This window comes from Glycine max, chromosome 12 (assembly GCF_000004515.6).
Source record: "Glycine max cultivar Williams 82 chromosome 12, Glycine_max_v4.0, whole genome shotgun sequence".
Classification (NCBI taxonomy): domain Eukaryota; kingdom Viridiplantae; phylum Streptophyta; class Magnoliopsida; order Fabales; family Fabaceae; genus Glycine; species Glycine max.
The window spans coordinates 32075115-32096779 of record NC_038248.2 but is presented as its reverse complement, the minus strand read 5'-3'; the positions used below and the strand labels follow the sequence as shown (position 1 = coordinate 32096779).

The following is a 21665-nucleotide window of genomic DNA, read 5'->3' as shown; positions in this document are numbered from 1 at the left end:
TGGAAATATCCGAAACAGATTAGAAGAAGGGGTTGAATAGTGTATGCATGTAAACTTAAAATAATTTTCAGAATAATGATATTTTTTCTAAAATAGATTTTACAATGGACTTAGGAAACAATATCTTTAAAAGATTGTCCAAAAGCTTAAAACAACTTTTACAAACAGTTTTTAACAAAGACCTTGCCTAGGTGTGTTAAAATGAAATCATGAGAAAAATAAGTTAAAGCTTCCATATTAAGAACATGGTTAAAAAACTATGTTGCCTAGGTATCTCAAATCCCAAGACCTCATTAATAATAGAAAATGATGAATATGAGTTAAAATACAAAAGAGATCCTAAAATAGGTTCTCCTTAACTTGAAAAAGGAACAAGTTAGCTATCACTCAAGTATCTAACTTCACACTCAACAAAATTATTCTAGTGTTATAGAATAATTCTTTATGCATAATTAAATTTTAAAATGATATATGTTGTTCAATAATTTTCTATAACTTTTCATATTTCAAAAGCTTGTATCAACATCTTTGAAGTCTCTTTGCATGCTTTCCACCGCCAATACAATTCATCTTCATCAATAAAATGTCTAAATTATTACTCCGATTAAATTATCTCATAAAATTACTTTTTCTTTTATAAAGTAGAATTCAATATGTTCTTGGCAACTATGATCTTGTTCTCTTTATCATTAGTGCAAAACAATATTCTTGAAGAGTTACAAGTTTTCATGTTCTTTAACCATTGATTCAACCAGACATTGAATTTCTTACGTTAATATCTTGATGATAAACTTTGGAGGAGCTAAAAATGACATGAATGAGATAGGACAGAAAAGAGAAATCAATAATGAGAAAAGAAAGAAATATAAGTGATTAAGAGATGAGAGAGAAATATGTGATGAGAGTGGAAACAAAAATTAATGGGATAAGAGGAAGAAATGAGATTTTTAGTTTTTTTGATATAAATAAGTTAGCACAATATCCTCAAAATAAATTTATTATAACAAAGGAGTGATCAAAGAGGTCATGCTTAGTTAGTTCAGCAGAGTATGAGCATTGTAAATCTCCTAGTATATGTATCTAATTTTTACGAATATAAAAAAGAGTAATTTGTTTTTTGTCTAAAGATTTTGGTGTAAGTTGCTAAAATACTCCAATTAAAAATAAGGCACAAGTAATCCCGTCCCCCAAAACACACACACAAACATGATGGGAGGATGCAAGTAGGTACCATTGCCCCCCTTCTTCAAGATCCGTTGAGTGTATATATAAGAAAAAAAAGAAAAAAAAAGTTTTTTGAGTTAATTTTTTGCTTAATTTTCTTCTACTAATGTATCCTATCTTTAATTTTATATGTAAAATTAATAATAACTTTTTGTTAAATTTTATTTAAATAATTATGTAAAAAAAATTTAATCCCTCCTTCAAATACACTTACGGACCATCCATATATATATATATATATATATATATATATATATATATATATATATATTATATTATCCTTGAAGTATTGTTATCTTATATCAAGTTTGTAAGTTGATGAGACTTTGATAGATTATCAAATGTTGTTCACTCTTCTAAAGATTCTTCAAGTATGCATTTTTTTTACCCAGTTTAGAAAAATCTTTTTTAAAAATTTTATTTTATAAAATATTTTTTTAATATTAAATATATATGTATATATTCAAGTATTTTTTTTGTAATAATTATTTAATAAATATCTACTATTATTTTTATTGCAATTTAATAAATATCATATTTAATAATATAATAAAATTTAATTATATATTTTATTGAATAAATGCAATAAGAAATATCATATAAAAAAATTATTTTATTTATTTATATAAATTCTATTATAAATGCAATAAATATTGTTTTTCAAAATCTAAAATTTTTGTTTAAAAAGGTTCAACTTAAATTGCAATAATTATTAAAAGTGTATAATACAAGAATGTAATGATTACATAATGACAATGTATAAAAATATTTTATATTGTCATCTAATCACAATTTATTTTTAATATGAATTTTAAGATAATTATTTAAAAAATAAAAAAATTTATTATATAAAATATGTTGAAATTGAATAAAAATATTTTACATTATTGATGTATGATTAATCTTTTTTTTCCTCATAAAATAAAAGAATAGGTGTATAATTAATCTTTTTTTCCTCATAAAATAAAAGAATAAAAGATTATTGTGATTCCTATAATATGTCACGTTAATCTTTGAACCTAAAACTAACAAGACCAATTTTTTTTTTTTTTTGAAAATAAAAAATTATTAATCACTATAATTCAAAATAATAAAAATGTATGACTTAAGTTATAATATTAACACATTCAAATATCAAAATGATAATAAATAGTTAAAGTTAGATACTTAAATATAATAACTAGAAAATTGAGGAATTTATTTAGAATGTTATTAATTTCAAATACTAACGTGAATACTTTATATTTTTAAGGAGCAGTGACTTTTTCACCTTCACAAAACATAATAATAATAATAAAAAAAGTACTACAAAACATGTCTTGTACTTCTAGACTTCTGGTCAATATGTTTTCTTTTTATAAAAAAAAACCAAAACGCACCGTATGACAGATAGAAATTTTCGACACAGACAATTATGAATAGTTTTAGGAGGCAAAAAATAATTAATAATTCATTAATTAATAATTAATTCATTTATAACAAAATTAATTAACTAATTAATAATACAAATAAGGGAGAAGACTCTAAAATGAATTAATTAATCAATTATTAATTATTAATACTAGAAGTAGGGAATAAGACAGTCAAGACATTTCATTTCTATTAAACAGACAAACACTGACACAGCATACTTGGCGTTCGATTCCTCTGTGGAACGAAGCAAAGCCCCAACTTGGAATTCATCTTCTTGCTCTTGGTGAGTTTCCGTTCTTATTCCTATTCCTGTTCCTCTACGATTCGAACAAAATCTTCTTCATTCATGCGACGTTGGTGCTGTTGCTGTTGCTGTTTCGCTTTCCTTTCGTTTTCGCTCAGTGCCCTCGTGCATTCAATTCTGTTGCGTGGTCACTTCAGTAGCATCGCACTTCCACCTAACTTTTTTTTATCACACACACACATACACCCTCACGCACACCCCATCTTTCTCTTTTGCTTTGCTTTGAGTCCAAGTGCAGTGTTTTGCTGCATTGAGTTACTTTTCGGATTGCTATTGCCTGTTTTGTCTTTTTGTTTTTACAAATTTTTGGTTTTTTGGTCCCCCCTTGAAGTTTGGTTTACTTGGGGTAGTGGGGTTGGCTTTGATTTTTCTTTTTTTGTCTTTTTATTGATTTTGATTGATTATTGCTGTCATTTTTGAAAGTGAATAGTTGGGGTGTGTGTTTGGGTTTGATTTGGTTGATATGAGGTAATGAGAATGTGCTGTTTGTGTCAACTCTCAAGTGTGATGTTTGGTGTCTTTTTTCAGATGATTGTGTAATGTGCAGTGTGTGAGGGTTCTGAAGGGTTGCTCCTGAGAATGGCTGACATAGCAGGTCTGGCTGAGGCTGCAGGGGCAAGGTTTAGTTCATTGGAGCTCATTGGGCAGGGATCATTTGGCGACGTGTATAAAGGGTAAGTGTTTGATTTTGGACATTTGAGCTTATTGTAATGTGCCCTGAGAAATTGAATTTGAGTTGAAGGGCGTGCTTCTTAGTGTGAGGCTTTCTGTCTTGTTGCTTCTGCAGGTGGAATATGATTAATTTTTTGTTTTTTTTATACAAATCTTATGCTTTTTACTCATTCTTTACTTGCTCATTTGATAGTGAAGGATAACAGAATGTATTGTGTTGGCATCTGTATTTGATGATAAGGTAAATAAAGGGTTTATTTTTTTATGAAGAGTTGAGTAGGTTAGGAAACCTTAGTATTAATGTTGTATCTTGTTATTGATATTTGAATTTTATGAATGCCATACTTATTGTTTGAATTTTATTCTCCAAAATTTGGAAATTGAGGCATAAATATTGAACCACTTAACATTTTGTTTTGTTTAACATTTAGGTGTTCTTGATGTACAAGCTACACTAGATCTCTTTTGACTGCTAAATATTCAATTGCTGGTTGATTCTGATGATCTGATAATTTCTGTGAACCCATTGCAATGGAGGATGACTTCATGCTTGGACATGATTCTATTGGCTTATTATTTCAAAGTTTGAAAATTGAACCATATCTTTCTTACATGTTAACTTACAGTAGTATTAAAGATAGTTTTTATAGAAAGTAATAGGGAAGACTTTCTTATTTGATTCAGGCAGTAAAAGTACTGCTTATTTAGAAATATTACAAATAAGTCTGTTCCTTGATTCAAGGAATAATAAAGGAAATAAATAATAGCTAATAATGATAAAGATCTTATTTTAAAACAAAGTAAATCAAATCTCTGATTCATCTAATATAGGAAACTTCAATATCTTCTATTAATTCCTACAACCCCCCTCAAGTTGGTGCATAGATATCCATAATGCCCAACTTGCTTGTTAAATGCTCAAAAATGGGTCTTGCTAGGCTCTTGGTCAAGATGTCAGCTGTTTGCTGATTGGAAGCCACAAATGGCAAGCAAATATTTCCAGCATCCAATTTCTCCTTTATAAAGTGGCGATCAATCTCAATGTGCTTCGTTCTATCATGCTGAACAGGATTGTGAGCTATGCTTATTGCAGCCTTGCTGTCATAGTACAACTTCAATGGGAGTTCTATTGTCATCTTGAGTTCTTCTAAGACTCTATAAATCCACAATCCTTCACAAATCCCTTGGGCCATTGCTCTAAATTCAGCTTCTGCACTGCTTCTGGCAACAACACCTTGTTTTTTGCTTCTCCAAGTCACTAGATTTCCCCACACATAGGTGCAATATCCTGAAGTAGATTTTCTGTCTGTAACAGACCCTGCCCAATCTGCATCAGTGAAAACAGCAACATTCCTTTCACTATTTTTCTTAAAAAAAAAACCTTTTCCAGGATTGCTTTTTAAGTAGCTCAAAATTCGGGACTGCCTCAAGGTGTTCTTCATAAGGAAAGTGCATAAACTGACTCACAACACTCATTGAAAAAGCAATGTCAGGTCGGGTATGAGACAAGTAAATCAATTTGCCAACTAACCTTTGGTATCTTCCAACATCAACAAAAACACTTCCTTTTTCCCAAAGTTTCCCATTGGGATCCATGGGGGTATCTGCTAGTCTACAATCACTCATTCCCGTTTCTTCCAAGAGGTCTAGAATATACTTCTGTTGTGAAACAACAATTCCCCTTTTTGAGCGAGCAACCTCCATGCCAAAAAAGTACCTTAAGGATCCCAAGTCCTTGATCTCAAATTCTGCTGCCAAGTTCTTTTTTAGCCTAGCCAATTCCACTTCATCATCTCCAGTGAGGATGATGTTGTCAACATAGACTAGTGCAGCTATTTTTCCTTTAGAAGAAAATTTTGTAAATAAGGTATGATCTGCTTGGCCTTGAGAATATCCTTGTTTTTTAACCGATTGGGTAAATGTTTCGAACCATGCCCTTGGAGACTGCTTGAGTCCATAAAGAGACTTTTCTAGTTTACAAACCTTTGTCCCAAATCTGTGTTCGAAGCCAGGAGGACTATTCATGTATATCTCTTCCTCCAAGTCGCCATTGAGGAATGCATTTTTAACATCTAATTGGTGCAAAGGCCAATCCAAGTTTGTTGCAAGTGATAGGAGAATTCTAACCATGTTTAACTTTGCGACCGGGGAAAAGGTCTCTGAGTAGTCTATATCTGAGTGAATCCCTTAGCCACCAATCGTGCCTTGTATCTTTCCACTGAACCATCAGAGTTATACTTGACGGTGAACACCCACAGTATTCTTTCCAGTTGGCAAAGGCATAACACTCCAAGTCTGGTTCTTCTCAAGAGCTCTCATCTCCACAAGGATAGCTTCCTTCCACTTCGGAACCTTTATAGCTTCCTGTATATTTTTTGGAACTTATACACAAGACTACCAGGAGGTAAACACAACAAAAGATGAAGATAAATTTGAATATGACACAAATTTGGATAGAGGATGCTTAGTACAAGATCTAACTCCTTTTCTAAGAGCTATGGGTATATTCATTTCAGAAGGGTTATCTTGATCATTGGAGTTAGAAGAAGAAGGTTTACCTGTACCACTAATTAAATTCTCCCTCGGTTCAGACTCATGGTTATGCTGGAGAGTTTGTGCATCTACAACTTCCTTGTTTCTCCTCATGTAAACCTTTCCTTTCCAAATTCGGTGACAATCAATGAGCTTGTTTGCTATTTCCTTACAAGAATTATCATGTTGTGGCATTAAGGTTAATTCTTCTTTATTTCCAGTATCCAAAGATTGTTTGTTATATTTTTGCTTTGAAGATGTAGCCCTGGATTCAGCAAGGACCTCACTCATTATGAGAGTGGGTTCAACTAATGAATCTTGGCCTTTTTGTTTCGGTGCAGCAATGCAAGTTTCAGAATCTTGTGAAATAAGGACATCATTTAAAAGAATTATATTTTCAAAATAATCTTCCTTTGATCTCCCCCCATGAAGATGAATGTCATTATAAAAAGGTTGGTTCTCAAAGAAAGTAACATCCATACTTACGATTTTTTTTTTTTGATTTTGGATCAAAACATTTATATCCTTTTTGGGTTGGAAAGTAACCAATGAAAACACACTTCATTGCACGTGGGTCAAGTTTTCCGATCTGCTTATGTTCATGAACAAAAGCAGTACAACCAAATATTTTTAATGGTAAATCAGCTGAAACGCATGCCATAGGGAAATACTCTTTAAAAACATGCAAAGGAGTTTGAAATTGTAAAACTTTGGAAGGCATGCGGTTAATTAAATATGCAGCTGTCAAAAGAGCCTCACCCCATAGATATTTGGGAACTTTAGTAGAAAAGAGTAAAGCCCTAGCCACCTCTAAAAGGTGTTTATTTTTTCTCTCCGCAATCCTATTTTGTTGGGGTGTATTAGCACAAGAACTATGATGGACAATCCCATTTTCAAGAAAAAAATTTCCTAGGATCGTGTTAAAATATTCCCTCCCATTATCACTTCTGAAGACTTGTATATTAGTTTGAAATTGATTTTGCACCATTCTAAAGAAATTTCTGACATCTTGTTCATCTTCAGAAATTTCTTTAAAATGGTGCAAAATCAATTTTATTTGGTCATCTATAAAAATGATGAACCATTTTTTGTTGGAAAGTGTCCTTATTTTATTTGGACCCCAAACATCATTGTGAATAATAGCAAATGGTTTTGATGGATTATAAGACTGCACAGGAAAAAAAGTACGATGATGCTTTGCAAATTCACAGATTTCATGATGAAGCATTGAAGGGTCTTTATTAACAAACAACTTGGGAAATATGTGTTTTAAATATCTAAAACTTGGGTGGCCTAACCGAAAATGTCATAACATGATATCCTTATTATTATTTGAAACAAAAACTGATTCAAAACAGGAACTCATTGATTGTAATTGTTGTCTTGATCCACATACCTCTTCAAGGAGGTAGAGTCCTCCACTCTCCTTAGCACTGCCAATCGTCCTCCCCGAGTACAAATCCTTAAGCACACAATGAGAACGAAAGAAATTAGCTAGACAATTTATATCTGGAACTAATTTACTCACAGACAATAGGTTACAAGATAAGTTAGGAACATGCAAGACATTTTGGAGAATGAGTGTTGGGGATATGACAACACAACCTTTTCCTGCAATGGCTGAAAAAGAGCCATCTGCAATCTTAATTTTTTGGTTACCTGCACAAGGACTATATGAAGCAAAGAAACTAGACTCTCCCGTCATATGATCGGAAGCACCGAAATCAACAATCCAAGTATAATTGGAATTGACACTAAGGAAAGTTTCGTGTGTATGCCATGGACGCTTGCAATGATTGCATCTTGGTCTGTCAGATTTTTTTTTCATCTCTCTTCCCTTCTTCATTTAGGTTCTTTGCAGCAAGGGCAGAACCTTATGCTTCTAAAACAAGGGCTGGCTTGTTCAACATGACTCTTTGTCGTGCTTCTTCTGTCCTTATTTCTAAGAAAGCTGTGGTGGCTAAGTCGTTGGTGCTGCCATCAGGGCATGCTGCCATTAGGGAAGAGAGAGAAAAACCCTAGATTGGTAAACCTAGAGCTCTGATACAATGTAGAAAGTAATAGGAAAGACTTTCTTATTTTATTCAGGCAGTAAAAGTACTGCTTATATAGAAATATTACAATAAGGTCTGTTCCTTGATACAAGGAATAATAAAGGAAACAAATAATAGCTAACAATGATAAAGATCTTATTTTAAAACAAAGTAAATCAAATCTCTGATTCATCTAATATAGGAAACTGCAATATCTTCTATTAATTCCTACAGTTTTGTTTCTCAAATCAAGGTTCTCATGTTCAGTGGCAGTTTCTGCAACTCAAATTGAGTGTAACATTGCTGACTGGGTTCTATTCTATATTTAAGGAGAAAGGAAATGAAAGAACGTTTAGTGGCACTGATATAGAATTTAAGTGGGAAAAGAGAAAGAAACAAAAAGAGAGAAGGGAAGAGAGAAGAATAAATAGAACTGAGAGGATAGAGAGAGAGAGAGAGAGAGAGAGAGAGAGAGAGAGAGAGAGAGAGAGAGAGAGAAGAGAAACTGTGCACTTTACTTATCAGGCACTGATTCTGAATTACTAACTATTCAAGCATCTGTTGTCCTTGCATCTTTAACATGGTTTGTTACCAATGTAGGGTAATATTAGATTGGGTTGTTTTTAATTGCGAATAAGGTGACAGAAATTTTATTACTATTGATTGATAAAGTTATTTTAATAGACTAATGTGAAAAGAAAATTAAGGTAGGGATGTTTCATGCAACATTAATTCGGGTTTAGTTATTTCTTAGGACAAGTCTAATTTCATATATTTGTTACTTAGAAGCAGGTTATGACTAATTGGAAGGTTCATTTGGAAAATTATTGTAAATGTCATTTTTAAGGATGTAGATCTTTTTTGTTTAGTGTCACTTGTTATTAACTCTTACATAGTTGTAAAATGTTCTTATGTTGACTTTCCCTATTCTTTGTCTTAATATTTTTATGATTTGAAGTGATTTGTCACATCCATATGAATGCCAAAGTAGTGCACTTACAAATTAATACTAGTAAATTTATTGCTGTCTTTTTGGGCATCTCATGTCCTAGTTCCCATAAAGCTACCTAGCTGGCAATGTGAATAACCTTGTGTAAGGAACTGGTTATTGCTCTGGATAACTTTTATTAACATTACCTAAAGTCATACGTGGATAATCAGTTGTTTCTCACTTTGTTGCACTCTCTTTTCCCAGGTTTGACAAGGAGCTCAACAAAGAAGTTGCTATCAAAGTGATTGATTTGGAAGAATCGTAAGTATATTCTTTTCAACAATGTCAAAATACAAAGATCTGCAGGATTGTTTGTATTTATTTGGTACATTTACTGATAATAACAGGGTATCTGAAAATACATTAAAACACTCTTACACTAGATTATCTCCGATTGTTTGTTTATTAGAATTATGAAATAAATATCAAGTACTGCGCTGGAAAATAACAGTTTCTCCTTGTCTTCCTTAATATGTTCTTTGTTTTTTTTTTTATCAGAAAAAATAATAGTATATTAATTGAGTACCAGAGGTACTAAAAAATACAATAGACAACTCAGAATTGGTCCCTATACAGTAGATGAACCAATGCTGAGGGAATAAAGATAATACAAAGTTTGTCTGAGGATCCTATCCTATACTATTAGAGAATCCTGCTCTGATATTGGATGACCATTGATTGAAATGTATATTGAAATCCTTCTCCAAATGTGTGAGCCATGTCCATAACAAAAAAAGTGCATCATCTAATAGTCTGTTAGCATTGAATGTCCCATTGGAGAATATCATGTCATTTCTTTCTTCCAAATGGTCCAAGTCAATGCAAGCCACCACCATTTCCGTCTACTAGCCCTCTTTCCCTCTAACGCTCCGTGAATGTGGTAAAGAAAATGTTGCCTTGGGTGCTTTGGGAAAGCCCCCGTCAAATTCACCCACGACAATGATTCCCACCAAACTGGAGATATCCTATTACAATGAAAGAATAAATGTGATGCACTTTCCTCCTCGGATCTGTAGAAAGGGCACCTTGGATCATCTACCTCAATTTGCCTCCTCCGCAAATTTGACCTTGTCGGTAGCCTATCTCTTATGAGTCTCCAATCGAATACTGTAATTTTTGAGGGAATCTTAAGCTTCCACAGTTCCTCAAAAGCTCCATCCAGGTTCCCATCAATCAGCTCGTCCCGTAGAACACAATAGGCTGATTTGGCTGTGTATTGCCCACTCGAATCTGCCTTCCACACCCACTGGTCGCCTTGCTGAGCCTGAATCCTGAGACACTCGACCTCTCTTAGGAAAGATGCTGCCATATCTACTTCATTATCGAACAACGGTCTCCTCCATCTGAAATCCCATTCCCACCCTGTATCTCTGAAGACCCCCATATGCTGTATATACTGATTTTGCTGTGAAGATATTCTATACAACCTGGGGTATCTTGCTAGCAGCGATTCTTCCCCACCCATCCATGCGTCCTCCCAAAATTTAAACCTGTCCCCACAACCCACCTTCCATAATGTTGAGTTGTTGATTAGCACACCATGTTGTGGGTGTTGAAACACAAGCTTTAGGTCCCTCCACCATATAGATTTTGTCTTTGCTCTAGTTGCATCGCTCAAGCCCCTCCAACCACCATATTTCGAGTCCAGCACCCTAGCCCACAACTCCCCCGGTCGCTGAAATAGGTTCCAATTCCACTTACCCAGTAAAGATAAGTTAAAGGAATTAATGTCTTTGACTCCTAGGCCCCCTGCTTCCTTTGGCATGCATACCGTCTTCCATTTGACCCATGCTATTTTCCTCTGCTGCTGATCACCACTCCATAGAAAATTCCTCTGAATTCTTACTAACTCATCCACCACCTTATGAGGAACCCAGTAAAAAGAGAGAAAGAAAATAGGAATAGATGTTTGCACTGATTTTAGAAGAGTCACTCTCCCCCCGAACGACAGGTTTCTCTGTTTCCACTTCACTAATTTTCTCTCACACTTAGAGATAATAGGATCCCATGTCTGATATCTTCTCGGATTTGCTCCAATAGGAACACCAAGGTATGTGAAAGGGAGTGTCAACAAGCTACAATTGAGATAATCAACAGCCTCACTTTGCCATGTCTCCGTCGCCCCGAAAGCTCCAAATCCACTTTTAGCAAAATTGATTTTGAGACCCGAGGCTAGCTCAAAAACCCTCAATATTGCTTTGATAGCTCTAACATTTGCCATTGATGCTTCTCCAAAGAAGATAGTATCATCCACATATTGAAGGAGACTAATTTCCACCTTGTTTTTGCCACACAAAAATCCCTTGTACAACCCCTTCTCTAGCGCCTAAGTCATAATTCCATTCAATGCCTCCGCAATTATGTTAAACAGGAGAGGTGATAGAGGATCTCCTTGCCTGAGTCCTCTCTGAGGCAAGAACTCTGTTGAAGGGCTTCCATTGACCAACACTGAAATTGATGCTGACTTTAGGCATCCCTCCATCCACCTGATCCATTTGGTGCAAAATCCCATACGACTCATCATGTAAATCAGAAAATTCCAGCTAACAGAGTCATACGCCTTCTCATAATCCACTTTGAAAACCATGCAAGGTTTGTGACATCTTCTAGCTTCATCTATTACCTAATTTGCAATCAACGCACTATACAACATGTGCCTGCCTTCTATAAATGCTGACTGCCTTCTTAATATGTTCTTTGTAAAAGAAGTATGGAATCCTGCAGCTGTATTGATCTATCCACTCCACTTAATTTCACTCAATTTTGGTACAATTAATAGGAGCATTTATTAGATGAGTTTTCTCCATGGTCCTGTGTTCAATATCATTAATCAAATTTGTTAGTCCGAAAAACTGAAAAATTACTTGTTGTTTTCCAGTTATGTGGGTGATGGATCATTACTTATATGATTAGATTCACATACTTTATCTATGACCATTTCACATACTTTATCTAGTCACCCACAATGTGACAGACCATGGTTTGAATCTCCATTGGAATAGGTGTCCCCGTTTAGTGCCCAACCATGACTCGAACACGATTTTTTTCGGAGGATACCCATGGGAACCAGAAAACAAAAATTGAAAATATCTTTGAGAGAAACCATATTTTCTTGTTTTTATTTGAACTGGGAATGAACTGGTTATGACAATCCTAAAAGCTAACTCAAAGGAGAGGATTACCCAAGTGGCCAAGTCATTGTTATACGGAGTACTTTGGGCATACATCTAGCCAATGTGAGATCTTAACTCACCCCTAAGCTCAGGATTAGGAATTTGGAATGTAAATTTTACAGGATTGGACATTTACAAGTGGCCCAAATAAGATACCATGTCATGCACCAACTATCCCAAAAGCTAAATTTTTATGTAAAGACAAATGAATGATTTTAGATCTCTAACACAAAGTATTGGAAAATTGTTGTTGAACCACCACCTATTGCAAGGATGACACTTACTCTACACAAGTGCATATATTGGTCCATGTTCACAGTAACTGTAGGCGTTAAATACTATTCTTTTTGGTAACATTGGACTCTGTTAGGGTAACTTTATTTATATGCATGTGATTTACATTCCACCCAATGCAAGAAGTTGCCAACAATCTTATAAGGATGTGCGGGCAACATCCATTTAATTTTTGTTCTCCATTTGATTAGAAGAATAGGGGTAACATCCATTTAATTTTTTGTTTTCCATTTAAAAGCTGAACATTATTAACTGAAAAGAGATTTTTTATTTTTTATTTTTTTTAGTGACATGCATTTCATCCATTTAATAGTATAGGGAAGTAGCACACATTGTAGCAAAACCAAGTGGACCTTCTCATATATGTTAAGTATTTAACTTAGATTTTGTCTCTTTGTAGAATGTTGCCATTCTTATCTACATTTTATTGCCTTGTTGAACTCATAATTCTGATGCAATTGTTGCTTTGGGTTACTTTGTAACGTTCCTCTTTCTGTATCTAAAAAAAACATTCCTCTTCTTTCTTTTCCACTGTCTGCAGAGAGGATGAAATTGAGGACATTCAGAAGGTATACATAGAATCTTACAGATTACTACTACTTTACAATAGGCACCTTTTACCAAATGTTTAATGTTATTTCTTCAATTAATTTTTTTTTTCCAGGAAATTTCTGTTCTGTCGCAATGTCGATCTCCATACATTACTGAGTATTATGGTTCCTTTCTTAATCAAACTAAACTTTGGATAATAATGGAATACATGGCTGGAGGCTCTGTTGCTGATCTAGTAGGTTACTTCTATTGACTTGCTTCTATATGTTCAATGCCTGAAAATAACGTTGATCTTCTTCAGAAGTTGCCTCCATTAATAAAACATCCCTTGCTTGTTCTTGAAATTTTTCATGCGTTGAATTGTTAAAGTACAATTGCTGAGTAGAAAATCTGGGTACTTCTTCATAATTACACATAAACATTAAAAGTATGCCTAGAATGCCCCTAAGGGGAGGCCACAACAGTTAGGGACTTGCTACACTTTGTCTTGGACGTCCAAGGTTCGGTTCTAATTGGGAGGGTTGGGATTTATGAGAGGGTGATAGGCTACCCCATTGTTCTAGTGGACCAGATAAATGTTAAAAATTAGAGTATGATGTTCATATTTCAATGAAGAATTGAGTTTGGTTTAAATTATAATTCCTTTATGCATGGTACCAAATATCTTTGTTGATTGATGTTTGTTGGTTTTGTTTGAGTCTCCAACTACACTTGTGTTTATTTACTCACAACTTTGTTCTAATCCTTTCCTCACATTTGTTATGCTTGTTTATTGCTTGTTCTAATTTCTAAAAGAATTTCATGTCCTTGTCCCCATTTCTTTTTACTTACTAATTTTATTTTTAATCCCTAGGCCCCCACACAATGCAAAAGAAAAAAATATATATACATGGTCATTATTCACCTTTAACTTTGTTAGAATATCTCTAAATATCTCGAGTATTTTAGAATATCTTATCATATCTCCATAATATATTTATAATATCTTAGGAATATACTCTGGGATCAATGAATTAATCATCTAAGTGAAGAAGCAATCTTAGTTAGGGGGTATTTCTTATTCATTATGTTTCTTCATTTGTTTCCTTCTAGTATTAGGCTTAGTAGTCTTATTTGTATCAGCAAGCTTTGGATTATACTAGTAATACTACTCTAGTACTTGACCTAATAATTATTAGGTCATAATTTTATATCACATTATTACACATAATGCCAATGTAGTAAAATATTGTTTCAAGTCTTCCTTACCCCCCTCTTTTTTTTGTCTGCCTAAAAACTACTATAACTTTAACATGGTATTTGAGTGGTACCATTTGTAACCTAGTCTTGCCATTATTCCTTTGCCAACTTCCTTAAAATCTAGAACTCCTCTTACATGATGTCTTTACCTTATGATTCACTGTAGTTTTTATTTCTCTTTTATTTCCTATTGTTTTGCCATGCTTCACTTTTTTGGTGACTTTTTCCTTTTCCCAAAATATTGTTATTAAATCTTCATCTTTGATGAAAATCTTCTCTTAGTTGGTGTTATTGTTGGTTTTTCGAATGCTAGCATACACGGATGGGGAGAATTGGAACGATGACCCTAACCCTACTATAACTATAATGTTGATGTTTATAATATCTTCCTATCGACAATCCTACTTGCAATGATTCTTCCCTATAATGGTCATTCTGATGGTGACTTGTGTTAGCTGTGACTCAGACCAGCCTTGTAATCATTTCAAAGTTTTTATTGAATCTCATTAGTATTCCCATGGTTTGAAACTTTCAAATACAGAAACTTGGGAAAGTTTAAGTTCTTGTTGTGAATAATTGGTAGCTAGGGAATTTCCCCTGTACGTCTTTCCAGAAAAATCTTACCTTCACCATTCTAATCATTTTGTTGAGTTATCTTTTTGAGTGATGCTGATCTCTCTAGTGTTTGAGCAATATTATTCAAAGTCTTTATATATCTGTTTTTCCTTCTTTTCCTAAACTTTAATCCCAATACATATTTTTTTTTTTTAATTTTTTTATTACTTGTATATTTTTTTTCTTGCTCATGTTCAATATGGCTATATGGTGCTTTTGCAGCTCCAATCAGGTCCTCCACTTGATGAAATGTCAATAGCTTGCATTCTACGTGATTTGCTTCATGCAATTGATTACCTTCATAATGAAGGAAAAATTCATAGAGACATTAAAGGTATCAACAGTGACACTCTCCATTGTCTTTCCTGTGCTTTGAAGCTGCTTCCCCCCTCCCATAATTAGAATTTTTATAATCGTGGACTTCAATTTTTTTATTAGCTCTAAATTCACAGAATTTGCATATCAATTTTGCAGCTGCAAACATTTTATTGACTGATAACGGTGATGTAAAGGTTTGTGTATTTTTATAAGACTAGAGGACTTCAAAAAACAGTACAAAATAATTTGATACGTGAACTAACATGCATTTGCATATGAATTTCTGTCATTTTGTGACTTTCTTACAGGTTGCAGATTTTGGTGTTTCTGCACAGTTAACAAGAACTATATCAAGGAGAAAGGTAAGCATATTTAATTAATGATAATATTGATTAGTGCACTTCATTTCAACTGGATATGCTAATTGTTTGAATAACTGCAGACCTTTGTAGGAACACCGTTTTGGATGGCACCCGAGGTTATTCAAAATTCAGAAGGATATAATGAGAAGGTTATCTTATAGTTACTACTCAAATCATTTATTATGCTTTCTGAGTTCATCCTAACATATTTCTTTTCATCCTCTGTTCCTTTATTGTTTTTGTTTTTATCCCCTAAGAATCATCACTCTGTATCTTGTTTATACAGGCAGATATCTGGTCTCTGGGCATTACTGCGATTGAGATGGCAAAAGGGGAGCCTCCACTTGCTGATCTTCATCCAATGAGAGTGCTTTTCATCATACCCCGAGAGAATCCACCACAAGTTCTGTGTTTCTATAATATCAGATTAATTGATGTTTCAAGTTGCAAAGTATTTTGACTTCATAAAGTTTTGATGAGATTTTTTCCCCAGTTAAAGAGTTAACATTTGATGATGTTTTGGGCAGCTAGATGAACACTTTTCTCGCTATATGAAAGAATTTGTTTCATTGTGCTTGAAGAAGGTTCCTGCTGAGGCAAGTGTCTATGCTTTACCTACTCTCACTACCATTTCTTTTTCTTTCTTGCTCTGTATGTTTGACCAGTGTCTATGTATTTGGGGGGGATAATAATAAGAAATATTGGGATTCATGTGTTAAGTTTGCACCCTAATTAGTAAGTAGTGGGATATGTATTTATTTGGATTTGTTCTATTGAAATTTGTATCTGTCATTTGTCAACCTAGTGCAATGTATTGATGAGATTTTACTAGTTAGTAGCTTATTATACTAAACTTGTATTGGAACTAGCAAAGGTGACTCTTTCTGTTGGTCTCTTCCCTAACTTTCCCCCCATTTAATGGCTTTAATTCCAGAGGCCAAGTGCTAAGGAGCTTTTGAGACATCGTTTCATTCGGAATGCTAGGAAGAGTCCAAAGCTATTGGAGAGAATAAGGTACTAATTATTACTTTCAACCTTGCTTTATCTTATGTACTTAAATCTACATTTTTTTTCCTTCGTCTGTTGAGTCCCCCCCCCCCCCCCCCCCTCTTTTCTTCTTTTTCCTTTTTATTTGTTAATCATTAGTTTATATATTTGAATTTAAAAGATGTGATGTTTGAAGTAACTATTGAAACCCTTGTGTTGATACATAAGATGTGATGTTTGTAGTAACTATTGAAACCCTTGTGCCAATACACTTTGAACACTATGCATGACCAGAAAATAACAAAAATCCAGTTATTTCGCAGCTTGTGATTGATTTCATACTTTGTGTTTTCATGACAGGGAGCGTCCAAAGTACCAAATAAAGGAAGATCAGACAACACCTAGAAATGCCCCAAGGGGGATGGGGGAGGCATCTGATACTATTAAGGTTGCAAAAGATTTAAGGGGTGACGAAACTAATCAGCCTAGGTAGGTTGCAAGTGTTTAGTTACTGCTTTTTATGTTAAAGTGAATTTTCTGATGGACAATTTCTAAATTGCAGTGGCCAAGGTAAAACCCTGAGAAGTTCTGGATGGGACTTCAGCATTGGTGGATCACAGGGTACTGGAACCTTTCGTAGTGTGTCACGGCCACCTCAGTTTAGAGATAAGAAAACTGAAGTTTCGGATCATCAGCTTAACCAAAGAAAAATTCCAGAGAGTGGCTATCAAGGGGAATCTGGAAATAAAAGTGCACTTAATGAGTTGCTAGAAACTTCTTTTGGAAAAGATCTTGGAGTTCCCTACCATGATGAACATCCGGATAATCACCTAGAAAATGTAATTACTCTCACTATGTTGGTCTTTCCTTTCCAAAAATGTTGAGTTCAATTAAATGATATATCTCCACACAAGAAATGTGGGAGACTTTTCATTTGTTTCTGAAACATTGGATCTGTGATAAATGCTTATCTGTGAGTTGTAACAAGCTGTATTTTTAGATATTTTGATCTGAAGCTGATAAATTTTCTTTTTACTTCTTGCTGCCCATAGCAAACATATAAACAACAATTAAAATGTCTACAGCAGTATAATAATCATTTAAAGAGTTCACCTAATAGTATATAAAAGTCTAATGAAAATCCCATGAACTAGGTTGAACTTGATTTTAAACTTGAACATGCTTTGATATAGTGAATCCTGAATTTAGCAGGATGAATTTTCTGGGAATGGATCAGGAACTGTTGTTATTCGATCTCCAAAAGGACCACAGCCATCAATGTTTCGTGACCAAAGTTCCCAGGTATTTTTAATGCTCTGATTTTTTTTTTTTAAATTCATATTTCAAACCTGGTTAGTTATTGTTGCTCTTCAATGCATTTATTTATTAAGAATTTTATTGTCACACAGTCTAGCAGCAGCTATGCTTCTTTTGAAGATGTTTCTACTAGCGGAACTGTTGTTGTTTTGCATAGCCAGCATGACGATTCTGATTCTCCACAGACACCAAGGTCCCGACTGGGACTTAATAGCAGAAATTCAAATGCCTCACTGGAAGATAGTGCTACAAATCTTGTTGAGGTTCTATTTATTTTTATCTAAGCTGTGAATTTCACTTGTATGCTAATTGTGGGCAAGATAAGCTGTTTATTCTCTTTGCTGTTTGTAGGGTTTCAGTGATATTTTTTTATGGGGGAACAGTCAATAATATATTTATTAATTCTACCATTTTACATATTTCACAAGTTAGCCTTACATTTTAAGTACTTTTAAGGTACCTTTATTTAATTATGTTGATTTACATTTTACTATTGGAAGACATGTTTGTGATTACTTTGGAACTAATTCTATTACTTGGTTATATAGGAATTTCTTATCTTTAAAATAATTTTTGTGCCTATTTTTCTTTGTAGGCAAAGGCTGCTATCCAAGGCGGATTAAGGAAAGTGAATGTCCGGGAGAGATTTGCACTGGGAAAACTCAACAATGATGTACAGGATAGCAAGAGAGATCAAATGTCAAGCAGCTCTGATTCTTCAAGGTACTTCCATTGCCATAATGTTGGTAATTGGTAAATATTGATTATATAAAAAAGTGATTTTGATTTTTCAAGCAGTATTTTTTTCAGACCATCTCGTGAATATTTTGATGCACCAAAGGCATTTTCAAGATCACATTATTCTATTGATGATGAAGAAAGTGCCAAAATAATCTCATCCTCTGTGCCGCTATCCGTTTTGCTTATTCCTTCATTAAAAGAGGTGAATTCAAGCACATATTTTATTTTAATTGTATTTTGGCTTTTTCTTGTTTAAAATAAGTTTGTGATACCAAATAGAGCTGCTTGCACTGTGCTGAATGATGTTGGGATCGTTGAAGGGCTCCACTATTAGAATTGTTATAGATATAATTATTTTATTTGGACCATATCCTGAATTTTTGGTACATATATTGGAAATACTAATTTCTGCTGAAATGCAGCAAGATTATGATGCACCATTGAATTTTCTGAAAAAGATTAAAATGATTATTAATCCTACATGATGATTTTTTGAACTCATAGACACTAGTGCATTCTGGAAAAAGAAGGAAAATACAAAAGGAAAAGGCAATTAAATAACCAGCAGCATCTCAAGATGTATCTCTGGGATGAATGGGTGGATTTGTCCCTAGTAAATGAGAAGTAGCAACTTAATTATAGGCAGAATAGATTCTATAATTTATGAATTTTGTTACAGTATGTTTGTGTTTATTTTGTAGGCCATTGCTGATGATCCAGATGGGTCAATAGTGCAAATTGTTATCAATGCTCTTGTAAACATGGAGAGTACAAAGCCCCAATCCTGTGATGTTTTTGTCAAAAAGTTGCTTCAGCAGTTGGCAAGGTTTGCACTCTACTAACCTTCATCATGGAACATGTGAGAGGAAATTAAATGTGTATATCATCAATCTTAATTCCTTACTCCTAGAAAAACAATTTGTGCAGTTCAAAGGAATCTTCATTTAAGGACCTGCAAGAACTTGCTGGCCAAATATTCAGCAAGACAAAGTCATCTGAAGAAACCCGAAATGCAGAGTCTGATAACAAGAAACAAAACAAGGAAGTCCATTCAAATAGCAATTTAAGCCCTCTTGCAAGATTTCTTCTATCAAGGTTTGTGGAAGTTATCGTTTACACTGATTTATTAATATAAAAGTAGTGTCTGTTGCTACTTTTATGTGTCTATTGTCACTCCTTTTTAAATATTTTTTCTATAGTTTCTTTAAACTATTAGATTGAATAATAAAAAAGGACATTTTAATAAGAATTATTTAAACAGAAGTAACAATAGATACATTATTAATCAAAGTAATAATTATTTCATCGTTGTCCTTGTACTTCTACATTATCTGTGGCATCAGATGTGCTTGTGAATAATATGCTTTTTGTTTTACAGATGGCAAGGCCAAACCTCGCGGGATCTAAATCCAGCTTGAGCGGACTCAGAAGTTAATTTTTGCGTGGAGTTTTTGTTTCTATATTTATTCTGATTAAATGTACATATGTGGTTATTAATATATTTATTTTTTGTTTTCCTTATAAAATTTTCTTTATAGAGATAGTGACACCATTATTGTATAATTAGTGGTGTTTGCTTAGTTGCATCAAAATTGTACCATAATACATTGATTCCTATTTACTAATAGATGCATCTTTGCATTTTTAAAGGATGAGCCAACTCGTGAATTATTTTTTGTTTTTGCTGATTAGGAAAACTCATCTGCTTCTGAATTGATATTTTGAGAGTTTCTGTGTTTTTTAATCTGTACCGTTTATTCCTAGAGTCAAGTGACATGTTGGTTTTGTTATTTACTAATGTGGTACCACAGGATTTGTTATCTAAACTAGTATGACATGGTTATGTGACAATCACATGACAATGTTTTATATGTCATCATTTAAAAAATATGTGTCCTTATCATTTTTAAATTTTGTTTTTAACCATCATAAAATTCAAATTTCGATTTTCAATTTTGTTTTTGACATAGTTCTTTATGCTACCACTGCCATTGCTATTGGCAGTTGCAGATGCATTCACATCATTAGGGGGACAATTGCCCCCACAAGTAAACTGCTTTTTACCTAAAGATCTTTAATAAAAAGAATATTTGCCCCCATAAAAAAATGGATGTTGTCCCACAAGACAATTTTGTTTAAAATGAGCATAAAAAGTTATAAGAGATAAAAGAAAGAATAAATTGATGTGTAGAAGGTAGTTGTAATTTATAAAATTATAAATTTTGGAAATTTTTGTCATGAGATAATGTATTTTGAAAAAATTTATAGCATTATTTTTCTATGAAAATATTATGGACTATTTTTTTGCTCCCATTAAACAATTTTTCTAGATCTGTCATTGGCCATTGGTATTGCTACTATTGTGACACCCTCTATCCCACACATATATGTACTAATGATAAAAGAAATAATTAAAAAAAATTAAACTTAATTCAAGTTTTTAAAACATATTTAAATACAAGCCTTTCAAGAGGGTAGCAGGCTCACATTCACCTTTCTAACATCATCATAAAATTTTTCTAAATAAATAATAAATTCACTTCGGCTCAAACAAGGCCGTCTATAAAACCCTATACCCCAATGTCACATCCTGTCAGAGCGTTGTGTCCCGACGTCCTTTAGTACATGGTTCCTTAAAGTAATTCACCTAGTCATTTGCTCCCCCGAACACAAAGTTCAATATCATCACAGGATCCAAACACAAACAACACACGGGAAGTGAGTTATCACATTCCTAACTAATAGAGAAATAAAACAATTAGATATACATATCATATAAACCAAATAAAACTTAGTTACACGTAATTCACGTAATTCCACCACTTTGTCATTCAAAGTTCACTTTTTAATCATCAATCACATTACACAAAAATCACACGCTCTGATCAAGACATAATA

The 21665-nt window shown here is 33.5% G+C and overlaps 1 protein-coding gene across 12 annotated transcripts; it reads left to right on the top strand.

Moving 5' to 3' along the window:
- Positions 1-2780: 2780 nt before the first annotated feature.
- LOC100786501 (germinal center kinase 1) lies at positions 2781-20416 on the top strand. Of its 12 annotated transcripts, none has more exons than XM_003540072.5 (21): positions 2781-2920; positions 3470-3615; positions 9374-9430; positions 13178-13205; positions 13301-13423; positions 15265-15376; positions 15517-15554; positions 15669-15722; positions 15803-15871; positions 16009-16125; positions 16250-16318; positions 16657-16736; positions 17070-17198; positions 17272-17548; positions 17922-18011; positions 18119-18289; positions 18622-18749; positions 18837-18969; positions 19469-19593; positions 19695-19862; positions 20146-20416. In XM_003540072.5, exons 2-21 carry the CDS (start codon positions 3521-3523, stop codon positions 20183-20185), a joined length of 2103 nt encoding a protein of 700 aa, XP_003540120.1. In that variant the 5' UTR covers positions 2781-2920; positions 3470-3520; the 3' UTR covers positions 20186-20416. The 12 variants fall into 12 exon arrangements, with proteins under 12 accessions (XP_003540120.1, XP_014628615.1, XP_006592624.1 ...); XM_014773129.2 differs by having other exon boundaries at positions 18825-18969; XM_006592561.4 differs by having other exon boundaries at positions 17919-18011.
- The last annotated feature ends 1249 nt before the right edge of the window (positions 20417-21665 follow it).

What these genes read in the sequence shown, in the direction of transcription:
- LOC100786501 (XM_014773126.2), top strand. Translation starts at nt 3,521, where the DNA reads ATGGCTGACATAGCAGGTCTGGCTGAGGCTGCAGGGGCAAGGTTTAGT. An exon ending in CAGAAGGATATAATGAGAAG is followed by an intron (nt 15,872 to 16,008) that starts GTTATCTTATAG and finishes TTGTTTATACAG; the next exon opens with GCAGATATCTGGTCTCTGGG. An exon ending in CCCGAGAGAATCCACCACAA is followed by an intron (nt 16,126 to 16,249) that starts GTTCTGTGTTTC and finishes TGTTTTGGGCAG; the next exon opens with CTAGATGAACACTTTTCTCG.